This window comes from Poecilia latipinna, unplaced genomic scaffold, assembly GCF_001443285.1.
Source record: "Poecilia latipinna isolate Pla-1442-1.1 unplaced genomic scaffold, P_latipinna-1.0 Scaffold1286, whole genome shotgun sequence".
Lineage (NCBI taxonomy): Eukaryota > Metazoa > Chordata > Actinopteri > Cyprinodontiformes > Poeciliidae > Poecilia > Poecilia latipinna.
The window spans coordinates 51,171-79,025 of NW_015113902.1; the positions used below are offsets into that span (position 1 = coordinate 51,171).

Sequence of the window (27,855 nt, forward strand, 5' to 3'; positions counted from 1 at the left end):
AACCCTGAATTGTCATCATATAATTGCAACTGGAAGTCTCAGAAAGTCCAACCATCTTCACTGAGTGTCACCTGAGTGTGCGAGAGAAAAGAACTCAACTCTATGCAATAAGTATTTATTTGCTGATATTGAGATTTTGAAATGTGGACACATTGATTTTGAAATCTGGACACATTCAGTTTGTTTGAACTGACTACCAACCAACCAGACATGATTGCCCAACCAACAATAAAAAGATAAGAAACAGCAATGTACTGGCTGTTTTCCATTTTTGTTTATTTCTTCCACCGCCTCCTCTTATTAACAGTAAACAAACAACAAATTGCTGTGTTACCTCCACCATCTGGTGGAACTCATAATCATATGAGTTTGAAACATTCAAATGAAATGAATGTCACTTTTCACTGTTTTGGGTTGGTTAATGTTAGTTAAATATACACAGATATGACAGAATTGGGTTAGTTAATGTAGTTAATGTTTTGTGTTAAGTGACTCGTCACACCCAACAGTCATATAGTTTGACATTCCTCTTCAGGACAGTTATTAGCTATGTGACAGTTAGTCTTTCATTCTTCATACAAATATCTGCTAAAACCAGCCTGCTAGTGTGGATGATGTTGCATCGAATCCAAGATGTCAGATTTATCTATCAAAGAGATAGATGAATGAATCTGCTTGAGTTGGAGTTGGAGTGGTTATTGCACTTTAGCAACAACCACTCCAAAACCAGTGGGCAATTCACTTTTACTTGTCTTTGCTCAGTGTAAAAACACAGACACCTCCTCCTGGTTTCACCTGAGTGGAGGACGCAGCCTGGCAGCAGCTAAGCCTGTTTTATCATCTTAACACAGCTAGCCAAGTAGTTATCAGATCTAAAATGCTGCATCTTCCAGTTTGTTGACAACAATGTGAGCTTTAGTACAGACGCCCAAGCTTTACTTCATTTTTATGAGGTGAACTTTTTGCGTGATGTTGATGGCATGTTCTCATGCAGAGAGACTTTAGCTTTAGCTGCTGTAGCGGCAGGGTGTTCTTGTCATCTTGTTGTGCCATACAGGAGACAAGCCAATGAAGAATTTTATATTGGTTTTGCTTGTGTTCAGAGAAAGTAGAGGGTAAGAAAAGAGAAAAAAAATGCTAAACATAGGCTAGAAAAGATTAAAAGTGAAAATATAAATGGTACTCAAAGTCAAACAGCCAAAGACAGAGACAGAAGACACTTCATCATAAGAATTAACACATCACTGCCAAATCAGATGTTACACTCAGAATAAGATGTCATTGCAAAAATATGAACTTATGCTTAAAACCAGAGATTATGTTTATTAAAATTGTGGTTCTTTATATGACACACATGCAAGAGAAAAAAAAATTCAGTAGTTTCAAAGTGAACTTACAGACGGTCGGCATGGTGACTGTTTGCTACTGGGCTCTGAGGGTCCTGTCACCCAGTGTGTGATCAGGCTGGCCACGCCCACTTTCAGACTACCAGTGTCCTGATTCAGAAAGTAAAGACAACATAGACTTCAGTTTTACAACCATTACATTGTGTTAGCAATACAAAGGAAAATGAGGAAATAAAAATGTGATTTTATTATTTACAAATTTTTTAATCTGATACAGGATTGAGGTGAACAGTGGATATGAGTAAAACTCCTGTATATTTAGTATTATGCAAATCTGTTCAAAGTAATCTTACATATATACAATCAATTCATCATACAGTCATCATTTATTACAGACTGAAGAACACACAGGCCATCTGTTCTGCTGATCCCAAATCAGCAGACAGATAATGAAGCTATTTTAGAAAAAATAAAACTATGTATTTCTATTTTAAGACAATATGTGACATTTCTCTGATGTACTTGTTAACTGGAACGTCAAATCAACTGAAAGTTGCCCTTCTTCATCAATACGTATTGTCACAATGGCAGACATCTTCAAAACTTTCTCTCAGGAGGTTAAAAAAACAAAAAAAAAAACAGATCTGACCCAAGACTTCAAGGCAAGCCTGTTGGAATTATTTTAGGTGCAGGAAACTCTATAATGATCGCTGAATCATTTTCATAATGTTCTGTTTTTGCCTAGAACGTGAAACAAGCACAAACATCAGCATGGAGAACAATTAAATTAAAATGTGACTGTTAAACACTTTGAAGGGTTTAGATTGATAGTTATAAAACTACCACACAACAGATAATTTATAATCTGATTTATATGATTGAACTACAGTATGATTGGATATGAATCTGAATATTGGATCGTTTTAATTAAATTTGAATCCTACATTTCTGAAGTGCGTTGGAACAATCTGTTTAGTACCTTGGGACATATGAATTTATTTTGGTGCCATATGAAGTAAATATCATCCAACTTTTCTTAGTTTGCATACAACTGGTGAACTTATCAGCCTTTAGGCAGATAATCAAGCAATACGACGGTTTAAAAAAAGTTGCAGTCTCAAAATTGCTACATGATTTCATCACATTGTTGTTACAGTTTAAGCTTCTTTCAATGAAATACCATAAGGTGCTGGAGTGAGTAAAGTCTGCGTAGTCCCAGTTGGAGGTCTATGCTCATTCTATATATTTATGCCAAATGCCAGCAACAATCTGTGTGTGTCGTGTCACCCTGCATGTTGCTCCTTTGTTCGGGCTCCAGGCCTCTCCAGCCTCAAACAGATTCTTCTTGGAGGAAACAGCCTCTGGGGAGTTGGGAAGGTCAGTGAGCGATGCCTTCACCGCCCGCAGCTCCTGGGAGGTTTTCTGACAGGGAAATCTGTGTTATCAATGTGTACATAACCTGACTATGTTTATGAAGTCTCATATATAGTGTATAATTATCTTGAAGTGGTTCAGTTATCATACATTAAACACACTTAAATGTTTTTAAAGATATGATCAATAAGATCTATATAGTTTGAAATTATGTGCACTGCCTTATTTTTTAATGGTTGGCTCTTATGCAGTGCCATACTTGATACAGTATATATCAACTGTATCAAAATGAGCTGCTGTGTAAATTTGATTCAAAGAATAAAAAAAAATGTATATCCAACATTACTGTAAAACATAAACATGTAGATTTTGTTCAATGCTGGAAGTGTGTGTGGGATACTGACCTCCACAGCGTGAGTGTACTGCTCCATCTTATCATCGATCCTGGTCAGGAGGAAGGGAGGCTGAGTCTTCTTGAAACTGTTGCTAAATTAGACACAAGACACTGACGTCTGTTAAAATGAAAGCCACAAACAGTTAACCGGATAAGACGGATAACTGTCTGTGTGCAATTTTTCACTTAGCTGTCATGATATGTCATTTTAGAGCTTCCAGAGACTAAACTTTTTTTTCCTAAACAAAAACAGAAAGTCAAGACTAAGCAATTGCTGTTTTACCTTTGTAGGTCAGATATTTCCATACATTTCCTGAAGGCATCTTCACATGTATTTTTTTGTACCAACTGACAGTCAGGGAATCCCAAAGGAGTCTCCCCACGGTGGACCATCCACTCTGGGTTAAGGGTCTGCCTCAAGCAGAGGGGTTTAAGAACCATATTTTCATAAAGGACACGATTCACTCAATGATGTGTTGTTGTGTTATTCGTCTTTAGAGAATATCAAGCATGAATTCTCAAAAGCTATGAAGGAAGTTAAATAATCTTGAACTTATACATCCTGATAGAAAGATCCCTTGTCTTGAAAGCTCCTCAGAATTGATCATTTCCTTCTGCAGACTTCCTGGAGCCACCGTCCCTCACCCACCACTGGAGAGAAGACAGTCCCTGACATCTGGACTCAGTTAAGCAGAGCTACGAATCATAACCTAGGAGTATTATATCCTGAAAAATGTGTGTTGGTGGGGGGTGTCCTTCGACCTTCTTCCTTATCTTGCCTTGTCTGTCTTAACTTCAGGCAACTAAGAGTTAATCAGCAGCTATAAAGCAGTTAGGACAAACAACTGAGGAATTAGCCATTCAACTTTAGGCATAATGACTAATTACTGCATTTTCAACTGAAGTAGATTTAATGTGATTTTAGAGTTTTTCCAACTTACACTTGTTTTCAGACCAAGGCTGCTAACTTTAATTCTGAGAACAATTCATGGTGGAAAGTTTTGTCTCTCCAACATGGGATGGTTTCAAAGCTGCCTCTTTGAGAAATATCAGTAGGCTAAATATTAGCTTTATAGACTAGCGATAGGGCAGCAATCTTTGTTCATTGGCTGCTTTAACTTGTGTTGTCCAAATCTCTTAGCATTCAAGCCAAAATCATTAACCTGAAAGTAACAAAAGCCCACAAATTGAAATGCTTTGCAGACTAAAAACACAGAACATTTCTTGTATATTTCATTTAATCTCCTCAACGATGAACCAAACACACATCACATGAACAGTGTAAAGTTGTCAGAGTTTTGTTAGGAGTGTGAATCTGTAAATCGCTATAGATCCAAAGCATTTAAAGGATTGTTCATTAAGGAAAGGCTTACATTTTAGGGGTTAGTTTTTTATTTATTTATTTATTTATTTTTTGGTGGCATATTTTTAGCCTTTGTCAGAAACAAGAACTCTTTGTTCTTTAGGAAAGTTAACTGAAGGGGTGCGATGAAGCCTACTTGTTGGAAGTTCTTTTTGGTCTTATTTACTATGATTGTTAAAATCAAAAGAAATAAAATATGGTCATTGAAATAGTTGGATTAAAGGTAAATTTAACTTATTTTACTCTAAAAGCTCCAAGTTAGTGAAAATCACAACCATACAATCTTTAAAAAGTAACGTATCAGCATCAGCCGCCTTTGCAGTTTGACCAAATGTCTTGAACAGTGACTATGTATCGCAAAACATCATCCTTACGGCCTCAAACGGCCCAGCAGCCACACTTTGGACACCGTGGCCTGAACAAGCGTCTAGCAGTCATATTCTGTTTTATTCTGAATAGAATCTTGAAAACATTTAAACTATTTCATAAACAATTTTGATGAAATATTTCAAAAAGAATAACTTTTTTTTCATTAAACAAAAAAGTCTGAGGACATAGTTACCTTTTCTTTAGTGAGCGGTTCAGGGAGTTGGTTCTCTCTGTGATCTGAAAAAGAAAAAAAGGTGTGGGTCTTATGTCATGCCTTCACATGTCAAGTTCCTAAACAAAGCCCCAGATGTCCATGGTGGTCTACACATGCTCAGCAAACTCTTTGACATGTTTAACACTTAGTTGTGACAGTGTAATTCATAGTGAATAACTTTATTGTTCAAGCAGAAAGCCACAGAGGATCTCGTCTTGCAGGCAGTCCTGATCAACATGGTGACAATAAAAGCTGCTTCGTCTTCTGTCTGGGCTGATGATGAGGGCAGGACTGGATAATATGGTACCTTTTCAAAATTGAGCTAATTGTAATCAGAATAAGTTTCAGTCAAAACATTGCTGCATGAAAGAATTAACCGATGGCATTTTGATGCATTAAAGAGCAAAGATCACTGAAACATGAGGCTTAGGGGTGACTGCAGGTGTAAACTGTTAGTACAGTTTATTGACAAAACGATTAAAATACTCATTTGTGTGGCATTTAGCATAATGAAAATAAATGTGGTATTTCTTTTTCTAGTTTGATCTGATTGAAGTTCACACAGTGAGACAAAAAGGTCAGTGTGCCTTTTTATTCAGTTTATGTCGACGTCTGGTTTCATCTGTTCATAAAGTCTTAAACATTTGAAAGTGACGTATGTGTGGAAGTATTAGTGAACTTCAAAACAATATCACATGCTGCCAAGGTGCAGCCAGGTCATGCTGGTTTTGCAAACTCACACACACATGCACACACACACACGCACACACACACACACACACACAGACGCATGCAACTTACAAGAGCTAAAAGACTGAACCCATCAGCTGCAAAGAGAACACAGTTATGTTCATTCCTTTTTCTTTTGTATGTTCACTAAGGTTTATTTGACAAAAGTCAGTAAAGTAACAAAGCCTGGTCTGGTGCTTCTGTTTTTGGTTGTTTTTAATGTCCTTTGTAATTGATTATTACATTAAAACTGAGGATTAACTGAACCAGGCAGCAAAATCTATAACTAAACTGATAAATTGTAAAGGTGAAATAAACATGGTTGTATCTCGTTAAAAGCTGCTTGCTACATAATGTCAGATTTTACCAGATGGGGTTTTAATGCAACTTTAATTTCATTTCATTTAACGACACAAAAATAAAGTTGTCATCTGATGCATTCAGATCATTCTTTTTTTTTCTCTCATCCTGAACAGATATGAGCTTAGTTCCATTAAAGTTTATTATTTTTCCAGTTCTGAAAACATGCTGTTTAAGCGCTTTTTGTTGTATAAGACTATATAATGCTGAATATCATGGCACAAAGTAAAAATAAAAGCGTTTTAAGGTTTTGTAGATGAAAACACAGTCATGCTGTTCAGTTTTTATCACCTTGTGTGTTGAAACTTTGGGACTGAACGCCTCCTCTCCTTCTGCACTGGACGTACTAAGGGTCTTCATCCTTTCTGCTGCCTCCATCCTCCTCCTCTCCATGTCTTCCCTCATCTTTCTTCTTTCCTCCTGAATGGAATTCCAAAACACTCGATCACATCATGTTTGTAGCACCGTCTCATAAGAAACACAGCCAGCATTTCCTCCCTGAACGTTCCTCAGTGAAGTCGTCATTTCCAAAGTATTCTGACTGATATAAAAGCAGTTTATCACAAACAGTGATGAGGGAGTTGTATTTACAAATCAATGTCTACTCAGAACCTTTCAGTTTCTTTAAACTTAACTTTAACAAACTAAAACTTTATTTTTCTTTTCAAAGGAAGTTTGAAAAGAAAACTTCCTTTTTTGGTTTTACTTTAAAAACTGTTTTACTTTAACAGCTGCTCCTTCTTACAGAAACACAACCTAAACTCAATTCACCCTGAAAGTTTCACAATTTGATTGTGCTGATTTACTGAAAGATTGACTATCTTTGAACTGCCTTGTTGCTGAAATGTGTGACATTTTTTGGTTGATCTCTACCAAAAGAACTCCGACTTTACTTGATATAGTCAGAGAGATGATGCATTTCCTCCACTTCTGTAAATATCTACATAAAGCCAAAGGATTGTAGTTTTTATTTCACTATTTCTGCTTTCACCTCCTCAGCAGCCATGTGCTGTTTCTCCTCCTCCTCCCTCTGGCGTTCCTCTTCCTCACGAGCTCGCCGTCTCTCCTCCCGTCTCCTCTTCAGCTCTTGCAGCTCCTGCTCGGCCTCAAACTGCCTGTGTCTGATTTGCTCCAGCTCCTGACTCTCCTTCTCCTGCAGGCTCTGGCGGATCCTCTCCAGTCTCTGCTCAGCCTCTAGAAAGGGCTTCGCCTCCTCTGACTCCACAGATTGTCTGCATACAATACAAATATCTTGGTTTAGGCTCTTGAGCACATATAGGACTTTATGACTGTTGTCATGGAAGTGTCAATAAGTAAATAATGACACTTTTAATGCAAAGTTGCTCTAAAAGTTGTATTAAAAGTCTATTAAAAGTTCAAACTTTATTCACAGAATGACATTTCCATGACAACAGTGATATTCATAAAGTCTTCTTCTTGTTCATAACAGATGTTATGTCATGTTTATAATAGAGTCATATCAGACTTATGAACAGCCCTTCAAATAAAATGTTACCAAAAAATCTATTTTTTTCATGGCGAATAAATTAAAAGTGTTATGTTTGGACTATTTTCTCTCACACACACCACACACCTGCTGGATCTGCTCCTCTGGTTCATGACTGATGTCACTTCCTGGCCAGCTGTGCCACTCTTTTGGCTGTTATGTTTTGGCTTCTGACACAGGAAAACCTTGGACATGTAGGATACTTTAAGTTCTTTCTTTTTCGCTTCCTGTTGGTAAAATGTTAGAAAAAAAAACACTATTTGAACATATCAGTCTTTTTTGTGTGTACCAGACATTAAAAATCTTGATCAAATATGTTTTCAAGTTTGTTTGTTTTTTGGCGTTTAAAATTCAAAATGTTCTTTTTAGCAGCAATGTCTGATTTTCATTGGTTAATTTTAGTCAAATTGTATTTATTGTTACTTTTGTCTATTTCAAGTTATTTCAGTGACCATTGAAGGCTTTCCATTCTTTCATAGAGGCATGCCAACAATTTGCCCACATGTGTAAAACATTTGAGCTTGATCCTGTTTGTCAGGATCAAGCTGAAGGAGCTTTTTGATGGTTGTCTTGTTTTTTTATCTATTAGTTTCTACTAACTACGACTTCAGAGTTTCTATGTTGAGCTGTGTTTCTGTTCAGGCTGAAGACACTAAAGCCCCTTTTGCACTGCACAGCTGGACCCGGTTTGGCCCGGCTGATGGGTTTTGCATTAGCACTTCCAGCCCAGTACCACCCCACTCCCTGGAACCCCAAGAGCTGTGGTTACAATCGGGGTGGTGTTTTTTTCATGGTTTTATTTTTTTTATTGCTTAAAAGTAAACGATGAAACTACATGGTGGTGGGCCCACATGGATTTGCCCATGTAGGGCCCACGTAGGCTGTGGCCCTACATGGGCAAACCCATGTGGGGCCACCGTGGAACCCGCGGGCAAACCCATATGGGACCCATATGTCTGCCCTCCTTTACCCCATATGGGGCCCACCTAGGCATGCTGGCAGGATTACTGACATTATCACACAAAAAAATAGAAACAGAAAAAAATAGTAACTTCAGAAATCCTTGTGACTAAGGAACCAAACACTTTAATGTTTAATAAAAAACTCTTACCTCTATATTTGGCCTTTGAGTCTCTTGTTTTGTGGAAAGCAGCAGTTTGTTCTTCTTCATTCCCTCCCTCTCCTTCACTCTCCTGACCTCTTCCTCGTAATCGTTCCTCCACTCTGCCTCCATCCTGATGTTGTCAGCATCTTCCTGATCTTGTCTTTGAACTGGACTGAACGGCATCGAAGCAGCGTGAGCAGCCTTTTTGGCTACATTGTTCTTCATAAAGACATTTTCTTCTTCTTCCTCTTCTTCTCCATCCTGACTGAGCTCCTGCAGTCGCTGTCGTCTTTGTTTTTCTCTGCGCTGAGTCCAGTCACTAAAACCCTCATCCTCCTCAAGAGAAGGGGAACTGCTGGGTTTCAGTTCACGATCATACCTGAAGTAACAAGAGGCAGTCATATAAATATGGTTCAACTATTTGGGTGGCACACTTATCACCATGTACCTCTTAAAGGGGCAGTGTTATGTGTTTTTAAGACATATAGTGTCATTTTATAGCACAATCAAGTAACTATATTAACTAGAGTTGTTGTAAGAATGATATCTATCTATATCTATATATATCTATATATATCTATATATATATATATATATCTATATATATCTATATATATCTATATATATATATATATATATATATATATATAGATATATATAGATATATATATATATATATAAGATATGACTTAAAAGAAGTTTAACTGCGTAATTCAATGCCTTAAATTGAAATCTCTTTTAATAAAAACTCCTGCTCTTTCTGAATCTCCTCCTTCATAGAAACACAGCAATTTAAAAACAACAACAACAACAAAAACTCTTGTTTTTTGGTAAACAGTTTTGGAGGTAGGATGACATGGTTTTTCGGCTGTATCAAAACTGGTTCATTTAGCAAAACTGTAATGAAAATACTTTTTTCGCATCACACTGGTCACATGATCAACAATGTTGTGGTTCACAAAGAAGATAACATAAAGTAGTTGGAGGATCATGCCATAACGTTTCTTAATGACTTGTTTGCGTGTAATTTCAACTGTGCTTCTTATTATACAACAATTATGAGATTGAGTTTTTTTCAACATCAGCAGACTAATGAGAAAGTTTTGCATAGATTTGTTTATGACTCAGAATACTTGTAACACATTCAGAAACACTGTTAACAGGGAGGCTTTGAGTTATTAGTCAGACCTTTTTCTCAAAGCTTTTGTAAGAACTATTACTACATTCCTAATAGTAAATATGAACAAGCTCCCTGGAATACATCTAAATATTCATATATCTAAGAGTATTAGCTGATTTTAGTGCCAGAACGTTATATTGTTAACTAATAGTTATTGGTCAGTGATTTTGCATTTTAGCAGTACACTGAAACAATGCACTCTAAAGGACATGGGTCCTTCTTCCACAAAAAGGTCACAGGGTTCAGCAAAACGGATGGATTCAGAGATTCTAGGAAGAGTTGGAAACTTTTTGAATAAAAAGTCAAATAAGTTAGCACTTTATGGTACTTCTGGCTTGAATGAGAGCTGTCCAAGAGCTACCAACCTGCAACTGTTACATGCAGGATGGTATGATGTCTTATTCTGCCACCTTTAATCAGTTTAATCTGTTTCCTGGTGAAAATGTGTTCTGAGTCTCCGGGGGGTGACAGGAGAATTTTACTAACATTCCACAGATGATTAGATTGCTTGATCACCCAGTAGAACCCTAAAGTCTCTGCTTGATTCCTGATAAAGTAGCAAAACTATAATGCCAGCAATTCTGTTTGAGTCACTAAAACTGCTTTGAGGTCTCTGAAGTGTTTCCTTTCTCTGGCTTCTCATTTAGCCAGTGGAGTAACTGTAAGCTGTCATTCCAGCAGATGCTTATTACACCAGAAATGATCACAGACTAATTATTGAATCACCACAAAAAGCAAATTACAAAATCTCCCATCTAACCACAAATTAAAAGGCAGCATTACATCACTGCTGCATCTATACAAGAGGTATGGAAATGACAGGCTTGCAGTGGCAGAGTTACCTAATGTTGAATCACCACAATTTCAGGCCAGCTGAGCCTGCCATGAGACGGAGGAGGTGTTGGAGGTGAAAGCAGTAATTTACAGGCCTTAAATTTCAGGTCTCCTGAGACAACACAGGCTGTGGCATGGTGATGCTTTTTCTCTTGAGACATTCTTTGCATGCTATGTAATGAGAAAGCAGCTGCATGTCGCTCTTCAGATCATTATCACGGTGCTGGGGAGAGAGACGGTTTGCTGCTTCTCTCAATGAAAGCACTTGTTCTTAAGTTATCAGTAAAAGAAGGTAAAACAGCTAAGACTTTTTGACATTAGATGGTTCCACAGATGTCCGGTAGGACACTGTCTCATTCTTTCTGTTTGTTGTGGATTTCAAGGTGCTAAATATGGAATTAAATTGTCTTTTAAGTCATATTTGAAATATATACACCACTTTTATCACTTTTATAACAACGGAGGGTAATATAGTTATTTGATTATGCTATAAAATGCCACTGTGTGACTGCAAAATACTTTTAAAAAAAGAGGAAAACTATTGAGTGTACACATGTATATACATATCTTGTTCTTATAAGTCCTGTTTGGTTTTCAGTGAAACTCTTAACATTTTTGTTGCAATCCAGCAGCCTGTTTGTGTGCTGCAGTTTTCTGCAGTTCATTAAATTTTTCACCTGGATGTATTCTGACTAAGTCAGGTTGCTATGACAATATAAAGTGACAGATTAAATGTCCTTGTTAGCAATGCAGTTCCAAAAAGTTTGAATTTCCAGATTCTATTGAGGATTTTTTTCTGCCATAATCCAGGGATTTTCAGTCTGAAAGCAGGATTTCAGAAAAATTCCTCAATGAGGCTGAGTCCGCCAAACCCCCGAATAAATATGAATAAATATTTATTACAATGATTCAGTGGTTTTACAGTTTACAGAAAATAGTCTCAGTTTATGCATGTTATACATAACAAACAAAGCAGCGAAGTTAAACATTTAACGAATAATGTATTAATGAAAGTTACCCAGAGAGGTCTGGATCTGTTCCTCGCAACACACCCAAGGGAAAATATTTGAAAAACTACATAAAAAAAGGAAAACTCAGCCAGGAGACATCCTAATCAATATCCAATATTGATTAAATCTAATCTGACTGTTTCAGATAGGGAGAAGTAACAGCTTCCTTTCAGCAGAGCTCCTCCTGGAGTCTCTAATGCAGGGACCATGCAAAGAGGCAGTGGCTCATCAGAATATAGAAAATAAAATATTATATTTTAAATTTGACCTTAATTGAAACATTGACATTCTCTAGGCAAATTGTAAATGCAAAACATCAAAATGTTGAAATTGTGCAAAAACAAAATGTATAAAACAGTGAAGTGGATAAAAACTGATTCAGTTCAGTGAGCATCAGCATTCCCTTCACTTATCTCAGTTTCCATTACAATAACAGGTGCAAACTGAGAAGAAACTCATTTTTGACAGTATGTTGAATGAAGTATTTTACACTAAGTTTTGAGAGAGTGGGCAGGAGTAAAGGCTACTTCATGACTCCTAGAATTATGTTTCAAGGGCTTTATTATATAGGCCCCATCTAACTTTGTTACTGTGACGTCAGTTTGATTTGATTGATATAACCGTTTGTTTGCTAGAGAAGTCTGCAGTCTGATTAATAATCTATCAAAGTGGAAGTCAAACTTGGCCGTCTCTTATAACATGAATCAAATGCAGTATGAAGAAGACAGCCGGTTTTGTTATGTGTGCTCACGTGTTCCTCTCCTCTGGCGCCTCGCTCTCTGGTGACGAGTCTTCCGGTGTTGAGCCGCTGTTCCGTCGGCGTAAAGACTCTCGAGCCTTTCGGCGACGTTCCCGCTCCACTTCTTCAGCATCCTCAATGCTCCTCTGAGCGGTGAGTCTGGAGAGAAGAAGAACTACTGACTTTCCAGACATCAAAACGTCCTAGTGGCTTTATGTGAAAATGCTACGTCTGCGTTCAAACACGCCAAAAGGAGACTTCACACGACTTCATTTTCATTTTCATTTTCAGTACAAAAAGGGCATTCACTAATGTAAGTGTTTCAATACTTTTAATAAAATATGCAAAAAGACTGCTGGGAAACGTACAAAATGTAAGTTTATATCCACAGTATTCGTTGTGCTGTAAATTCTACAATCATTTCACATTGCTTCACCTGTACACATATCACTTTGTATGTTGCTTTTACCCTCAATGTAATGTTATGGATTCTGGCTTTTCCTCTATCTCTTTTGTCCTCTTTTATCTGCTTAAACTCACACGCTGCAGCTTACATAACCATGTTTATGTATGACTGCCGCCATAACTGATTAGACTACTCTTTAGAAAGGATACAGATTGCAAAGAATAAAAGTTAAACTCACGCTACAATCTTTGCCTCACTTGGTTACATCTCTAAGGTGAGCTAAGTGTGGCCCAGGGCTGGACGGTGAATGTAACGCTCTCTATTGAGGTGTGCCGATCGATCGGCCACCGATCATAATCGGCTGATTTCCGTGAAAAAGTGTATGATCGGTGATCGCCGATCATGGTCTCTTGTTACCGATCACACTTATATCACTTCGCAGCCTGCGTGTGCAACTTATCTCCTTTTTCCTTCACACTGCACAAACGCGTAGCAACAAATCCTGTCGTGTGGAACTATAACGCTCTGAGTGAATGGGGACGTTTGTGTGTTGCGGCGGAAAATTACTTCGGGAGTGAATCACTGTCAAAATGCATCAACAAAACGAATATAATCTGACATTTAAAAAACAAGCACTTGACGGAGTTCGGCTACATCGAGGCTTAATGCAGGTACAAAAGGACATCGTCAGAAAGCTAAACAAATAAACCGAAAAACAATTTAAGTCTTCGAGCTCGTGGTGTAAGATGCTGGCTCTGTTCTCGTTGTTGACCCGCCGCTACGCGCTACTGGTAGTAATATTTCACAGACGGAGCGCCGTTTCTGCTCCACCTGCAGTGAACTCTCACACCGAACCTCTGCTTAAAGCTGCAGCACGTAACTTAAAAAAAGAAAATATTTTAGATATGGATTAAAACTTTCGTCGTCCTAACATAAGACAGATCATCTCTGAAAAAAAATAATCGATCTCCTCTGCCTCCTCCTGTGTTCTGCAGAATTACTCCGCTCGGTCAGAAACAGCCAATCAGAACCAGCCTTAATCAGCTAGCCAAGCTATCAGGAAGGATTGTTTATTTTGATGCAACCCGCAATTGACTTTGAATGAATGTCTCCTTTATTACTTGACATTATTTGATATAGATTTATTTGACTAATAATTTGTGGCACTGAGAGCCTTACTATTAAATATTATGTTACTGACTGCAGGTTTTTCAGTTGTCCTTTTGACTGAATAGCTGCTGTATTGTGCCTGCAAGTATTTTGCATGTTTATGTCTAAATTAGGTGAATTTAATTAAGATAATTATTAATTTTGCCAGATCACTTAGTATCATTTCTACCTAAAGGGAAAAATTAACAGTCAATTCAGGAGATCGGCAAAGATCGGTGATCGGCAGAAATCGGCCTCAGGGGTGATCGGTATCGGAATCGGCAGCAAAAAATCTGATCAGAGCATCCTTTTTAATGACATGTATGGCTTCTAACATTTGATCATTTTTCGGCATTGAAGACTGTTTTTATATATAACCAGATCTCATTATTTCTCAAGGTAATTTATACTGAAGGGCTCTTGCGCAGTGTGAAGGAAAGAGGAGATCAGCTGCACATGCAGGCTGCAAATGAGATGCAGGTGATCGGCAACAAGAGACTGTGACTGGCGATCTCTTATCATACACTTTTTCACAGAAATCAACCAATTATGATCGGCAGTCGATCGATCGGCACACCTCTAATATGTAACCATAGAGCAGGAGTGTCAAACTCCTTTTTGTTTTGGGCCAAATCAAGATCATGAATCCTCTTAAAGGGTCGGTTGTGATGGGATGTATTGATTAAAATATCAATGGATTCTTAAAATTAATTAATATTAAACATCTTTTCAGTCCTTCCAGGATGTCACGATTGTCTTGTGTTTTTTCGCAATAAAAATCAAAGTGATTGTGGTACTAATTTGGAAATCATTTAGATCATATGGTGATTCTATGTTGATGCTACAGATACAGTATTGATTTCATAAAGTCAATCTCTTGATCTCTATCTTGAGTTGTTTTTGTACAGCAAACATGATTTCCCATCATAGGCTGTAATGACAACATGAAACTTTAAATTTTTGAAAACAAGTCTTTGAGTTTCAGTTTGTTTTTGGGTTTTTGCCAGTTTTAAATTGCTAGGAATCAAACTCACAACCTTCAGCCGGATGTAATAGATCAAAACTACATCAGCTCAGACTGATTTCATGAAAAAAGCGTTCATTAGTGCAAGTTCAGATTTTTATTTTTTTTTAATTGGTCAAAGAATTATTTTTATTTCACTATGCTCTCACCTTGCATATTCTCTCATAGTTATGGCTGAGGTATTTTGTCATGCTTGGCAGCATCCGAAACCTAGTAAATTTAAATGATAAATCTCTAAACTGGCAATTTTAATCAAAGTTGTTAAAGGTATTTTAACTTTCTTCAGCTGCCTTTTTTTCCCCACAAAATCATTCTTTGTTTCTCTTTCTTGTACCATGTAATTATTGCATAGAGATGGAGATTTTAACCTTGTTTTCCAAAATGGGGCTTAGCATACAGAGCTCATATGTGCTGATGTTGCCATTGCAGTGACTTTAAACAAACTTCTTTGGCTTTTCTGTATTCTTCCTTTGCAAACCAAAACCAGGAGCAAGAACGGACACGCACTAAGCGTTTCCTCAAATAATGGTTGATAAAGTTCCCATGAGCCAAGCCATGGACGTCAGTACAGTCCACACCAGATTAGGAGCAGTGATTTATCTGGAAGGACACATCCAGCTTTTAAGAGCAGAATTCAGTTAACGATTAAAATTAATTTATACGAATTATGAGGTAAGATCAGGAAGTGACCGTCTGTTTGAGTTTATTTGAAGTCGCGTTCCTCAGTTTGAGGTGGCAGAAAGTCACAACATACTTGAGGATGAAGTCGAATATGAAAACGCCTCACACTGCAGGTCAGAGGTTGATGTCTTCATTTGCTTTCTATGGTTTATTTTTTGGTACTTTCATTAAATACTAAGAAAGTTACACTGAAATAAGAAAATAGTTGAACCAACTTAATTGAATTGCTTCAATTGGTAACAAGAAATCCAATTAAGTTTATCCAATTTAATTTATTATTAAGTGTTACTGAAATAATTTAGTTTACTTCAAATGAAGAAGTAAACTAATAAAGTATATTTTTTAAAGTTTTTTTTTTTGGCTCTAGTGGCCTTTATTTAAGAGGAGTTAGACAGGAAAGTGAGTAATAAAAGATGGGGAAGACATTTGGCAAAGGTCATCAGGCTGGGAATCGAACCTCTGACAGCCATGTCAAGTACTAACACCTGCTTATGTGAGTTGTGCTCTAGTCCTGTGCCACAGTCGGTACAGGATCCCTGGTGAAGCTTGAGCTATGACATCAGATGTCAGGATACGAATGCAGCATTGAAACTTCATTGTTTCAAGTCAAAGCAAAGGTCCTTTAAGTTGAGGGGGGAGGTTGAGCAGTCACTTTGGTGCGTTTCTCAGGTCAGAACTGAAATGCTCAAAACTTGTTCAGTGCTCGTTCCATCTTCAAATCATTGTGTCATTTGTGCACGACAAATGTCTTCTCATCTTTCTGAACACACTGCGAATGCTTTTGGACATCATGCAAGTGAATATGTCCAATTCTCTGCTTTTGCGTTTTCAGTTGCTCATGTCATGTTGATCATCATCCTGTGTTCTGGTCAGAGACGAGCCAAGGCTGACAGCAGTTTGTTCAACATTGTCTTCCTTCTTACTTGTTTATTTGCCATCATTTTTATTGCTTATTGTCTCTTGGTGTTCCTTCCTCAACATACTTTTCACATCTGGCCACCAGCCTTCTTATTACTCCCCCAGCAGGTGACTCTATTGTTCATGTTTATTCGGACAGTAAGGAAACAAAGACAAGACAGGAGTCTGACAGTTCTTCAGAGCCTCGCTGTGTCGTCGGAGCAAAATTGGTTACTTGGCAGATTTGTTTCATAACACATCCATACACACATGATGGATAAGAACTGCCAGCAGCCATATAAAGCCTTTTGCTCTGTCTGCACATGTTGAAGAGCAACAGAAGAGGAAGAGGGATCACAGTCAGGAGGGAAGAGGTTGAGGGTATTATACCTCAGCTGCTCTTTTGTAATCTCTCACGCTGTCATCAGGTGGATGAATGGATTGAATGATACAATAATAACAAGGTTTAGCATTCAGCCTGAAAGCCCTCCAGCCTCTGTGATGCAGACGGGCATGGTGGGAACATGTTACAGATGAAGTCACTGTGCTGCAGGAACAAGTCAGAACAGAGAGACGCAATGAGTCACTGTAGCTCCAGAACATAAATCAACAGATGGGTTCAGAAGCCGCAACAAGTCAGACTCCCACTTGTCTTTATTCTATTGATCACCTGGGCGAAATTACTGAAACTGAATTATGTTCAACTTTACGTTATACTCAGACAAACAATATGAGGAGACCATGAGGCAGGACAGCAAAAACAGACTTTGAGGTATCTTGGCACAACACAGAGTTATTTGATTTCATCTATGAGAAAAAAAAATGATTGGATTTCATAACTATCGATGCGTTGGAGCAGAAACAAATATGAGCGTTTTTTTTTTTTTTTTTTGAGAGGAAAAACTTGACCTTGCAGTTCATTAACTAAACATGTTCAAAGGTTTTTTTTAAAATAAAATAATTGAGGTATAATTCAATATTTCAAACCCAACCTGGGATGCATAGCCCAAACAACTAACTGCTTTGTTACAACATTAGCTACATCAAGATGTAGCTAATGTTGCTACATCTTGATGCTGACTCTAGTAGCTGATTGGACACAGTTGACCAATTTTTGACATTTAGGAGGAAGATGAGAAGATTCCACCTAATTTATGACATTTTCTTATTCGTTAGGAATAAGAGAAACTTTGAGGTTAAAGATTTTGCATTATTTTTGAGTGGAAAAAAAGTGAGCCACTTGGAAAAAGATCAATTGAGAAGACCACTGTGGTGAGGAGAAAACAAGCTGTCAGCTGCACAACCAAAGAATTCTTCATTGATTTACTTTTCCTAGCAAGTAGCTAGGTAGGCCAGAAAAGAACTGTTATATCACAGCTACCTACTGCTGACTGATAGTCCTCTATCCTTTTAACCTTGTGTTTACAAATGGGGTCCAACCGACCCTACACTCGTATCACTTGTATTATTTGCCTCAGTCCTCGTACGTTTGCCTCTGTCCTTGTACGCACAAGGGTTAATGAAGACAAAATGTGGAGAGTTGAGGGAGGCCCATGCTCTCGTCACTCATCAGTCCACCTCCCCCAAACACATTCCAGAATGTCTTATCTCTTTGGACACACTGAGGCAACCCACACATGAGTCAGGGATTCAGTCTTAGAGGTCACAGATCTGCCCCTGTCTGTGCTGCAGGCTGAGCCAGCCTGACAAAGAGCTGATTAAAAGCAGATCAGGTCTGCTTGCGTTCCTGCCATGACCCCTTCCCATAACAGCAAGCCCTTGTGACCGCTTCTTCAGTCGCACAATAAAAAACCTGCAAATAATCTGAGACCAAATAAAGTCTTTCCAAAAAAACAGCAGCAATAGTTCAAAATAAAGATCGTGCTCTAAATACCTCCAATGTCCCCCTAACAAATATTTAAGAGATCAGAGATGATTACTTATTTCATACCAACAGATGTTCAAAACTATTGGGACATGCCTTTAAGAATGTATTTTTTTATGAGTAAGGTTCAGGTATTATTGTTTATTCTCAGTTATTCAACTGCACATAAAAATTTCACCCACATTTTTACTGCATTAAAAAAAAAGTTCACAGATTTGAGTTATATTTCTTTCTTCTCTTTATTTTTGACAACTAATCTTCACACCTTTGGTTGAAATACATTCAATGAGGGACTTTTTGAACAAGTCTCTGACATCTGTCTAATATTTGAATGATTTCTTTAATGTGCAGCATGGTTTATTATTTTCCTCAACTACCTTTTTTACACAATGAAGTTAATGTTGGTTTCTTTGATGGGGAGCTGGCCAGATTCTGCTGCAGCAGTAGATCACCAAACTCAACAATAAGACTTCTTTGAATTCCTTCTTTGACTCATAAGCTGTTAGTCTTCCACGCTAAATGTCGGATGTTCTAATGAAATGGTTTTCTATTCATGTGCACCTAAAATGACACACCATTGTGTACTTCCAGTTATTTAAAATGGCAATAAATGTGGGAATGTCCAAATTTAATCCTTACCAGAAATTGCTTTGGTATTGGCCTTCGTGTCACAGAAACCAAGAAATGGGTATATTTGTGTATATAATTATACTACTGGTGAAAAATTATGATATCTATCCATGTGTCCAAATTTGATAGAAAACAAATAGGATTGTTCACATTTTTTTACATCCTTCAAATTTGTACCAAATATTAGAAAGAAAGATTTCAGTATAGAAGACAATTATAAACCAAAGAAACAATAAACATTATAGAGAAAGCACTACATGAAGTTTTTCAGAAGCAGGTCAAACATGCCCAAACAACCTGAACTCCCTAAGAGAAGAAAACATGATGAACAGTGCTGAAAAACAGCCGAGCAGTAAATTCTCTGATACACCAGTGGGCTTGGAGTCACTCCCTGCATTTGGTGTGATGTCATGGTTTCTGTCTGCACCTCCGAACAGAAGAGCCCATCTTCTGAGTAAATGATAAATCATGATGAGAGATCCAAAAACTGCCAACTGTTATCTTGAAGCCCTGTGACTTTCTTCCAGTGACTCACCAATTACGAAACTTCAACAGAGACAGAGGCAAGAATCAAACCGTCAGCATTCATTCTGATTCAGAGGACAATCTGGAGTAACTTTATGAGGACAGCAATTCACACATAAAACCATTTTAATGATGTCAGGTGGCAAAACGTTTTGCTGACCTATCTGAACGTTCATAAATACATTTTGGAAAATAGAATCATTGGGATATTATCATTTATTTAAAAAAAAACAGGCTTACTGTGTTTATGTAAGCTAAACATAAACTCAGTAATGAGTTTATGTTTAGCCCATTACTGAGCTAAACATAGCTCATGGAAATAAATTGAAATGTATGCTTTATTTATGGAACAAATCATGTTACATGGAATAAATAATGAATATCCATTCAAATGAATAATACGATTCATTATTAATAATGTAATCCCACTACTACTACAACTAATAATAATAATAATCATAATAATAACAATATATCCAGTAAATAATAGGAAATAAATAATGTTCATGAAAATAAAGCAATCTTTTTGTAACTCTAATAAGGTTGTTACCAAATCGATTATATATGATAACCAGAGCAAGTGTTTCTGTAATAAAAGTGTAAATTAGCAGCAATTCCTAAGAAACAGACTAAGATTTAATGATCACCGGGACTCTGGCTTATTTTCACCTAATGCAGAGCTAATTGTCATCATGACGATCTGAATGTTCATAAATACATTTTGGAATTTAGCTGTTACATGACAGCTAGTGTATGGCTACTGCTTGGGAGGGAGAGCATGGGGTGTCATAAATAACAGCAACCAGATGCAGATGATGCAGGCAGTAAATCTAACTCTGGCTCAGTGGTCCCAGACCCCTTGGTCCTCGGGGCTCTCGCTGTCCTGCCTGTTTTAGATGTTTCTCCACTACAACACAGATGATTTAAATGACTGCAATACCTCCTCAGCATGCCTTCAATTGCGGCAGAGGTCTGTTAATCACCCATTCATTTAAGCCAGGTGTGCAGCAACAGGAAAACACCTAAGACATGCAGAACCAGGATTAGGGACAGCTGCTGTAGCTAACAGTAAATTAGCAACGTTCACCACGACGCGGTAAAGAAAGTGCCGTGACATAAATTAAGTTGGCTGCCAGTGACAGAGGTTTGGTTTGGTTTGGGTGCAAGGATCTCCACAAACAGTGATCAGAGTGTTACAAAGTATGTAGTTTGTGGGCATTCAGAACAAGACAGCTAAAAGAAGTCAAACCTATAAAATGTGAACATGGGGCCAATAAATATGCTAGTGTTGAGGTGAACATGCATTCCTGTACAATCAGGAAGACTGCACAATTTCAATTTTCATGTGCAAAGAGGAAAGTTTTGCTTAACTTAAGCTCATGAAGGTCAAACTAAAGTTTTGCACGAAAAATATAAACAAAGTCCAGGACTCATGGAATGATGTTCTTTGGATAGATGAGTCATTTCATACATTTAAAGAGCAAAATACTCATCAGAAGTCCTGGTATTGAGGCAACGTAATCCATCACAAGAGCAGTCATCATTGCTTGTTGTCACACTGATGATGAATGGAATGGATGTTGCTGATTAACAACACCTCCATAGCAGGAATGTGGCTTTAAACAAGCTTGAGAAAGAAATTCAAACTATATGTTTGTTATTTTGTTGTAATATCTGAGCCAAAAGCTTTCCTTCAGAGACCTGGCTGACCACATCGTGGTCTCTTCTCTGTCCTCTGCTGTCTACCTCCTACTGGATCTGGTTGTAAACAGAATCTCTCGCCATCAAAAGGCAGTCGCTTCTCTTCTGTGTCCCTTCCTTACTGCCCTAGAACAACTGAATCAAAGCAGTCGTCCGAATTAAATAAACATAAATATGTTTAAACTGAAGTAAAACCTTTTTATCTTTTTACAATTCTTTGTGAAATTTATACTTTTTCTTGTTTTTCTTTTTTTGGCTGCAGATACAACAACACAGAAATGTAAGTTGACATAAAATGTAAATTAATTTAAACTAAAGTTAAGATGTATTAGAAAATAATTAACTTGACTAAAACAATCTTGTTAGATCTTTTGACTTGTTTCTGTCTTAGTTTGGTAAAATCCGTTATGAACTGATAGAACCTTTGTTAGAATGAAAAAAGCGAACAGAACTGAGGAAACCATGGGAAATGATTAAATCGTAACTTTAAGTAGCAGCTCAAATAACCAGTCATGCTATGGCTGAAGGTGCAAAAATCATTTGAATCACTGAAGATCCTGATAGAACCAAACTCAGAGAGGCAAACCGCAGAAAAAACAGGACATACCTCCATACATGAGCACACAAAAAACAATAGAGGGACTCAGGTGACCTTTCCCCTCTGACTCTGGTTAGTGACACCGTTTCCCAGAAAATCCTCTGGCATCTACTCTGTCTTAAATGTTTCAACTGAAAGGTCTCCATTGTCATCCTAAAACAAAACACTTAGTGAGGTTTAATAATAAAATGATCAAGAAATATATTAACTATTTACTACAAATATTAGCTTGTGGAAAAATACACCTAAATCCCCATGTGACCCAAGACACTAATCCCAGGGTTTCCACTAAAACAGATTGATTTTCCCAGGAAACACACTCAAAATCTTAAAAAAAAAAACACACAAAAAAATAACCAAACAAAATACCTGACAAAAACTCTCAGATTTCTGATGATCACTTAAAAACTGCCCAGCAGAAGCAAAAAGTCATGTTTACTCATGTTACCTCAGTCACTGTTTGAGATACATGTGTGGTTTAAACATTAACCTCAGTGGCTGTGCAGCTTAGACAAAGAGAAATGACCATGAGAAACTGTGATGTGTCCATCACATACCTCATTAGATTTTGCAAACCCTGTTTGCTGGAATTCCTCCTCAGCAGAGCGTGGGACATGTTTGCCTCTTTTCTGCGTCTAGTTGTCCTCTTCTTGTTGCCTCACACTGGTAAAAATAACAGAGATCACAGCAGCTGCTGATATGGCTCTAAGATCAACCCCTCTGAGAGAAGGTTTGTTTTGATCTGAAGTTCTACCAAATTAAACAGCACTGAAGTGTGTGAGAATCTGGGTGTAAATGGTAAAGTCTCTTTAAGCACACACACATGCACACACACAGTCCCAACCCTTACAAAGCTTGTTGAGAATGCCAGGAAGGCTCAAGGGGACTAGCTCCTTTCTCTCATGGAGGCTGGATCTTTAGTCGTTACACTCCCTCCAGCACAAACACACACGTCACCCCTCCCTCTGTTCTACATGTGGTTTTCATTGAAGAGCAGCGGGATTCAGAATCCCTCTTCTCAGTTTGTATTCCATCTCTGTCTGTTATTCCTCCAAACATGTTTTTTCCCCAGCGCGGAATAAAAAAAAACAAGAGCCTGTCCCTGAGAAAAGAAGAATCTACTACTGTGGGGTCATCTGGTTCTGGAATATACTAATTTTTATGTTTCCCTACTGGATAAAGAAAATAATTATGAGCACTTTTTCTGTGAGGTGAATGAAACACATACACAAACAGTAAGCTGAGTGAATGTAAAAAGCCCTGTCACCAAAAACAAGGTAGTGAGCCATACAAATTACTAAACAATACACAGATAAGCAAATTTACAAAAAGAAAGTAGAATTTGGCACTTAGAACATTTGCAGTCATGCATACCCAGTGCAATTCAGTTGTGAAAAAGCCATGAGCTGCTCCAAAATGCTGTAGCAAGACTTCTAGTAAAAATCAAAAAGCAAGACCATATTTTTGTAATTCTAACCCTATGTTAAAATTAAGTTCTTTTTCTTAAATATAAAGCATTTTTAAAACAGTGTGGTCAATTCAGCCAAAAGATTTGAACAAGCCAATTAACAGAGAGCAGTGTTTTATTCTATCTATTGTAATAATTTCTTATTGCCATGTTGCTTTGAATCCAGTCTGATGTTTTGACAGGACTAACTTTTGGTAAAACAAAAAAAAGAAAAAAAAGAAAGCAAAAATAAAAAATCCTTCAGTCATTCAGCTTTCTGAAAACCTTTACTAAGACATGCAGTGTAGATACGTAGCTGATAGCAAAAATTCAACCTGGAAGACTCCATCCCCTCCGTTCGTCCATCGGCGTTATGCTCATCTCCGACCTCAGCTCTGGACCTCAGCCGGCGTGTCCAATCATCAATCAAGCTCTGCATAAAAGGATCCACACCCAAGCTGTCGGCCGCTTCCCAGCTGCGTTCAACCCACCACCGCCCCTTCTCCACCCACATCCTTCGGCTCTCCAGGATGGCACCCTTTCCAGACCTCCACCACCAGTGTCGGGCCCCGGGGGAGAGCATCCCTAATCGGTTATCGGGATGTTCATCGAGTTCACATCAAATCTCAGCTCAGATCAGCTGCCGGGGCCCGAGCGCCAAAGAACTGTTATTCATTGCTGTCATTAAATCTTTTAATTGTTCCTTTTTCTTCGTCTGAGTCTTTCCAGATTGAAATAAGACTGTAGCTGCAGAATGACTCAGAATTTGTTTGTTTTGTATCACGCTTAGTGGACACCTGGTAACATACCACAAACCAAACATCAGCAGAGCAGTAAAGTCTGGGACCCATAAGAAAAAATTTTGTTTTTCAGTTTGGGTTTAGGTTTGGGACTAATTACTTTTTCAAAATCTAACATAATAAGCATATGTAACAAACTTCAAATATAGAATATTTGCAATACAATAACCTCTTAAAAACCAGCCCGTTGTTCTACACTTTGCTTCGTCCAGAGGGTCTATTGAGAAATGATTGTTTCACAGTCCTGGAGGCGTGAACTGTGTTGAGGTTTTAAATTTTACCCAGTCTCAACCATTTGGTCATGACAGATGAAATGCGTCAATTCAACACTATTGAAGCTTACGAGGAATTACCTACACTGTAAACAACCATCCAACACTGCAAAGAGAGAAGTGCCGAACTGAACCAGTTAATGCAAACTCAATATTTGGAAGGGTGGCCAACACAGACTGAACAGCTTTGTTCACTTCCTCTGCTGCTACTGCTAAAAGTAGACAGACTACAATTCCAAAACAGTGCAGGAAAACAATATTATCGTTCACAACTTATGCTTCTGTTGGCTGATTGGCCTGTAGAAATTCTACTGGAGGGAATCCATGTCAACGGGAGAAATCCCAGTCTCTGCTGTAAACGAGATTTGAACTAAGTGGAATAGCGCAGGAAGGCAATGCCCAGGGTATACAACATATCAGTGCAGAAAAACAGATGTCCAATAATAATGTTATTTAAAAATTAGCAAGAACAAAGTAGATGATTTTGTGAATGCCAGAACTGCAAGGACTTGTTGATTTTGTTAGGAGGAGTAATGATTATAAAGTATGACAGCTTGCTTGGAGGAAGGATCTCCTATAATGCTTTTTTGTGCATTTAGGTTGCAACAGACTGTCACTTAAAGAAGTCTCCAGTTCCGCAACAGCATCATGCATAGACTGATGTTATTTTAGCTAGAGTCCTTTGGACTCTCACCAGCCTATCAGAGCTGGCCATCTTTATGACCTGATCTAAATGCTTCTTCTAAATTGCAAGCTGCTGCAGCAACAAATAACACCATGATGCTTCAACAGAGTCAAAGAAGGTCTTCATGAATGCCGTCTGTACCTCCAAAGACCTCAGCCTCCTCAGCAGGCAGAGTCTGCTCTGACCTTTCCTTTAAAGAGCATCAATATTGTGAGTCTGGTCAAGTTTGGTCAGGTCAGGTGAACAACCAAGTACTCATAAGAGGCCACTGTCTCAGTGTCCACTCCCTGCATGTTCACTGCAGTGAGGTGGGTCGGTTCACCACTAACTCCTTGTTTTTAGCCACACTGACCAGAGTGTGGTTCCACTGGCATCAGTCCATAAAGTTCTGACTCTGTACTATGAGTATGAGGCAAACTATTAGAGGCTACTCATCAAACCTGTTAAAGAACGAGTTCATAGTGGTGTGTTGGGTGACTTTAGGATGGAGAAGATTAAAAAAATAAAGGCAGAGAAGACAACTAAATGGTGGAAGAATGGATGTTGAAAGGAGTTCAGAAATGGGACGATAAGATCTCTGGGTGGTATGACAGAGCTTTCAGGTGATTGGGGAGCACGGATTAGAAAGACATGTAGGAAGGGACTTGGTGTGTCATTTGGATAGGGAACAAATAATGAGGAAATCTGGTGGTGGAATGATAAATTGAAAGAAGTTAACCATAGGAAGAATTTAGTGAGAGCACTGAAGAGAGTAAATGGCAAATAACATGTACTTGTGTAGTGTTTTATCAGGTCCAGTGGACCCCAAAATGCTTCACATTACATTAAATCATTCATTCACAAATTCACCCTTTGATGTGGCAAGAAACTGGATTTTAACCATAGCTGTACTGAGGTAGACTGACAGAAGCAAAGCTGCCATGCACCAGGGCTGCCAGGCCATCAGACAACCAACAGCAGGCCAGGCCGAGGGCAAGGAAGAGCAGAGTGGGGATTCAAACCAAACTTCTAACATACTCCTATATTGCCCCAGGAGTACACAACAATATAGGCAACATAGAGCGAAGAGGCTGGGCAGGGCTCGGCATGATCGAACCGAACTGCTAACATCACTTCTCATTGGCCCAGCTGAATGACGAAAATCTCATCATTTTGTTCTCAGCCTCATGTTGTCCTCCCCTTCTGGTCACAATCCCCATAGCAAACTATTCACGCAAAACTATTGTGTGATTTTGTGAATTTTGTGGGTGTGTTTAATTATGTGGAAAACAGCTTCCAGAAGCTGGTCTTTGATTCAAAAGCAGGATAGCTAGTTTTGAGGAGCTGAGGCCGTGAAGATGTATGCACTGAAACAATAAACACTGCCTGCTTGGTTCTGGTCCGATGCAGCAGGTGAATGTCTCACCGACCTCTTCCATTCTGATTTTCTGACACCATGGAAAATAAAGCAAGATTTTCCAGGTCATAGGTCATTTTTTCCTCCTCTCCCGAACTTCTGAACTCATAATAGTCGATCCTCTCTGCCATGATTACTGTGTTTACTGCAGTTTTGCAAACCACACATGACAGAACACCATGATGCATTCTGCAGCATACTCCTTCATTAAGTCCTTCTCTCCTTAAAAAAGGAGAGAATAACTTATATCTATTAGCAAGACAAAGGAATCAATCTGTGCAGCTGGTTATGTTTGTTAAATATAGAAACAGTAACAGCAATCTAACTAGTGAGGGGACTACAGTAGGAAGATGAAAAGAATGCTCTGAGGAGCTAATGAATGAAGAGAATGGAAGAGCACAGGTTGTAGAAACTGTGGACAGGAAGTGGAAAAGATTAGTGAGGATAAAATTCAGAAAACTTTGAGGATGAAGAGGGGGAAGCCAGTGGTGTTGCTGGCCAAGTGAGGCTGTATTTTAAGGAAGCACCAGATCTCATTAACAAAATTTAAGATGCACTGAAAACCTGCATCATGTCACCAAAATATTATTAGAATTCCATATGGCTGCTGAAAAACATTCAGCTTCCATTACATTTATTCAAAGGAAATGGCATGTGTGTTTCATGTGTCTTTTTTAATGATCTGACTATGAATTCATTAAAAAAATAGCTAAGATCTACACAAATACGACTCTGTGAGAAGCTCTTTTGTCATCTAGTTATCCTAAGGTTCTTTCATCAATCAGTGAAGTATGCTAATGGTGCCTTGGAAAAATTGGCTTTTATCTGTTGCTTTAGCAACAGCAAACTTGCTTTTTTCACAGAATCAAGTACAACATATTTTATCTAGCTCAAGTTATTAAAGTGGTCTGAAACATTTGTCATTATTTCTAAAAAAAAAAAAAAAAAAAAAGTGAGTATGCTATTTTTGTTTTTTAAATTACGACATAACTAAAATGTATATTGCTGTTGTGTGAAAATGGAGTCAATAATAATCACATCCAGGAGAAGTCCCTAACATTTAAATGTCCGCTCATCTGTAGATAAACTTTGCTTTGATGTGTGTGATTTGCAGCTCTCAGGCAGTGTGAGGTATTCTGACATGGAGGACGACAGGATGGGGGACAGACAGTCAGGCTTTTGTCAGTTAGGCTTTTGTCAGGGTCTTTAATTAATCCAGCTTGATCATTGGGTTG

The 27,855-nt window shown here is 38.1% G+C and overlaps 1 protein-coding gene across 2 annotated transcripts in view; it reads right to left on the reverse strand.

Moving 5' to 3' along the window:
• lsp1a (lymphocyte specific protein 1 a) overlaps positions 1–22,909 on the reverse strand; it is a 33,919-nt gene extending 11,010 nt beyond the window's left edge. For both annotated transcript variants that reach the window (XM_015054913.1, XM_015054912.1), the window contains exons 1-10: positions 22,578–22,909; positions 12,537–12,683; positions 8,768–9,140; positions 7,744–7,883; positions 7,141–7,381; positions 6,441–6,569; positions 5,040–5,083; positions 3,125–3,206; positions 2,634–2,768; positions 1,398–1,496 (exon numbers count right to left, since the gene is read on the reverse strand). In XM_015054913.1, the coding sequence (XP_014910399.1) occupies positions 1,398–1,496; positions 2,634–2,768; positions 3,125–3,206; positions 5,040–5,083; positions 6,441–6,569; positions 7,141–7,381; positions 7,744–7,883; positions 8,768–9,140; positions 12,537–12,683; positions 22,578–22,636 (1,449 nt within the window). In that variant the 5' untranslated portion in view covers positions 22,637–22,909. The remainder of the gene's footprint in view (positions 1–1,397; positions 1,497–2,633; positions 2,769–3,124; positions 3,207–5,039; positions 5,084–6,440; positions 6,570–7,140; positions 7,382–7,743; positions 7,884–8,767; positions 9,141–12,536; positions 12,684–22,577) is intronic.
• Positions 22,910–27,855: the final 4,946 nt, after the last annotated feature.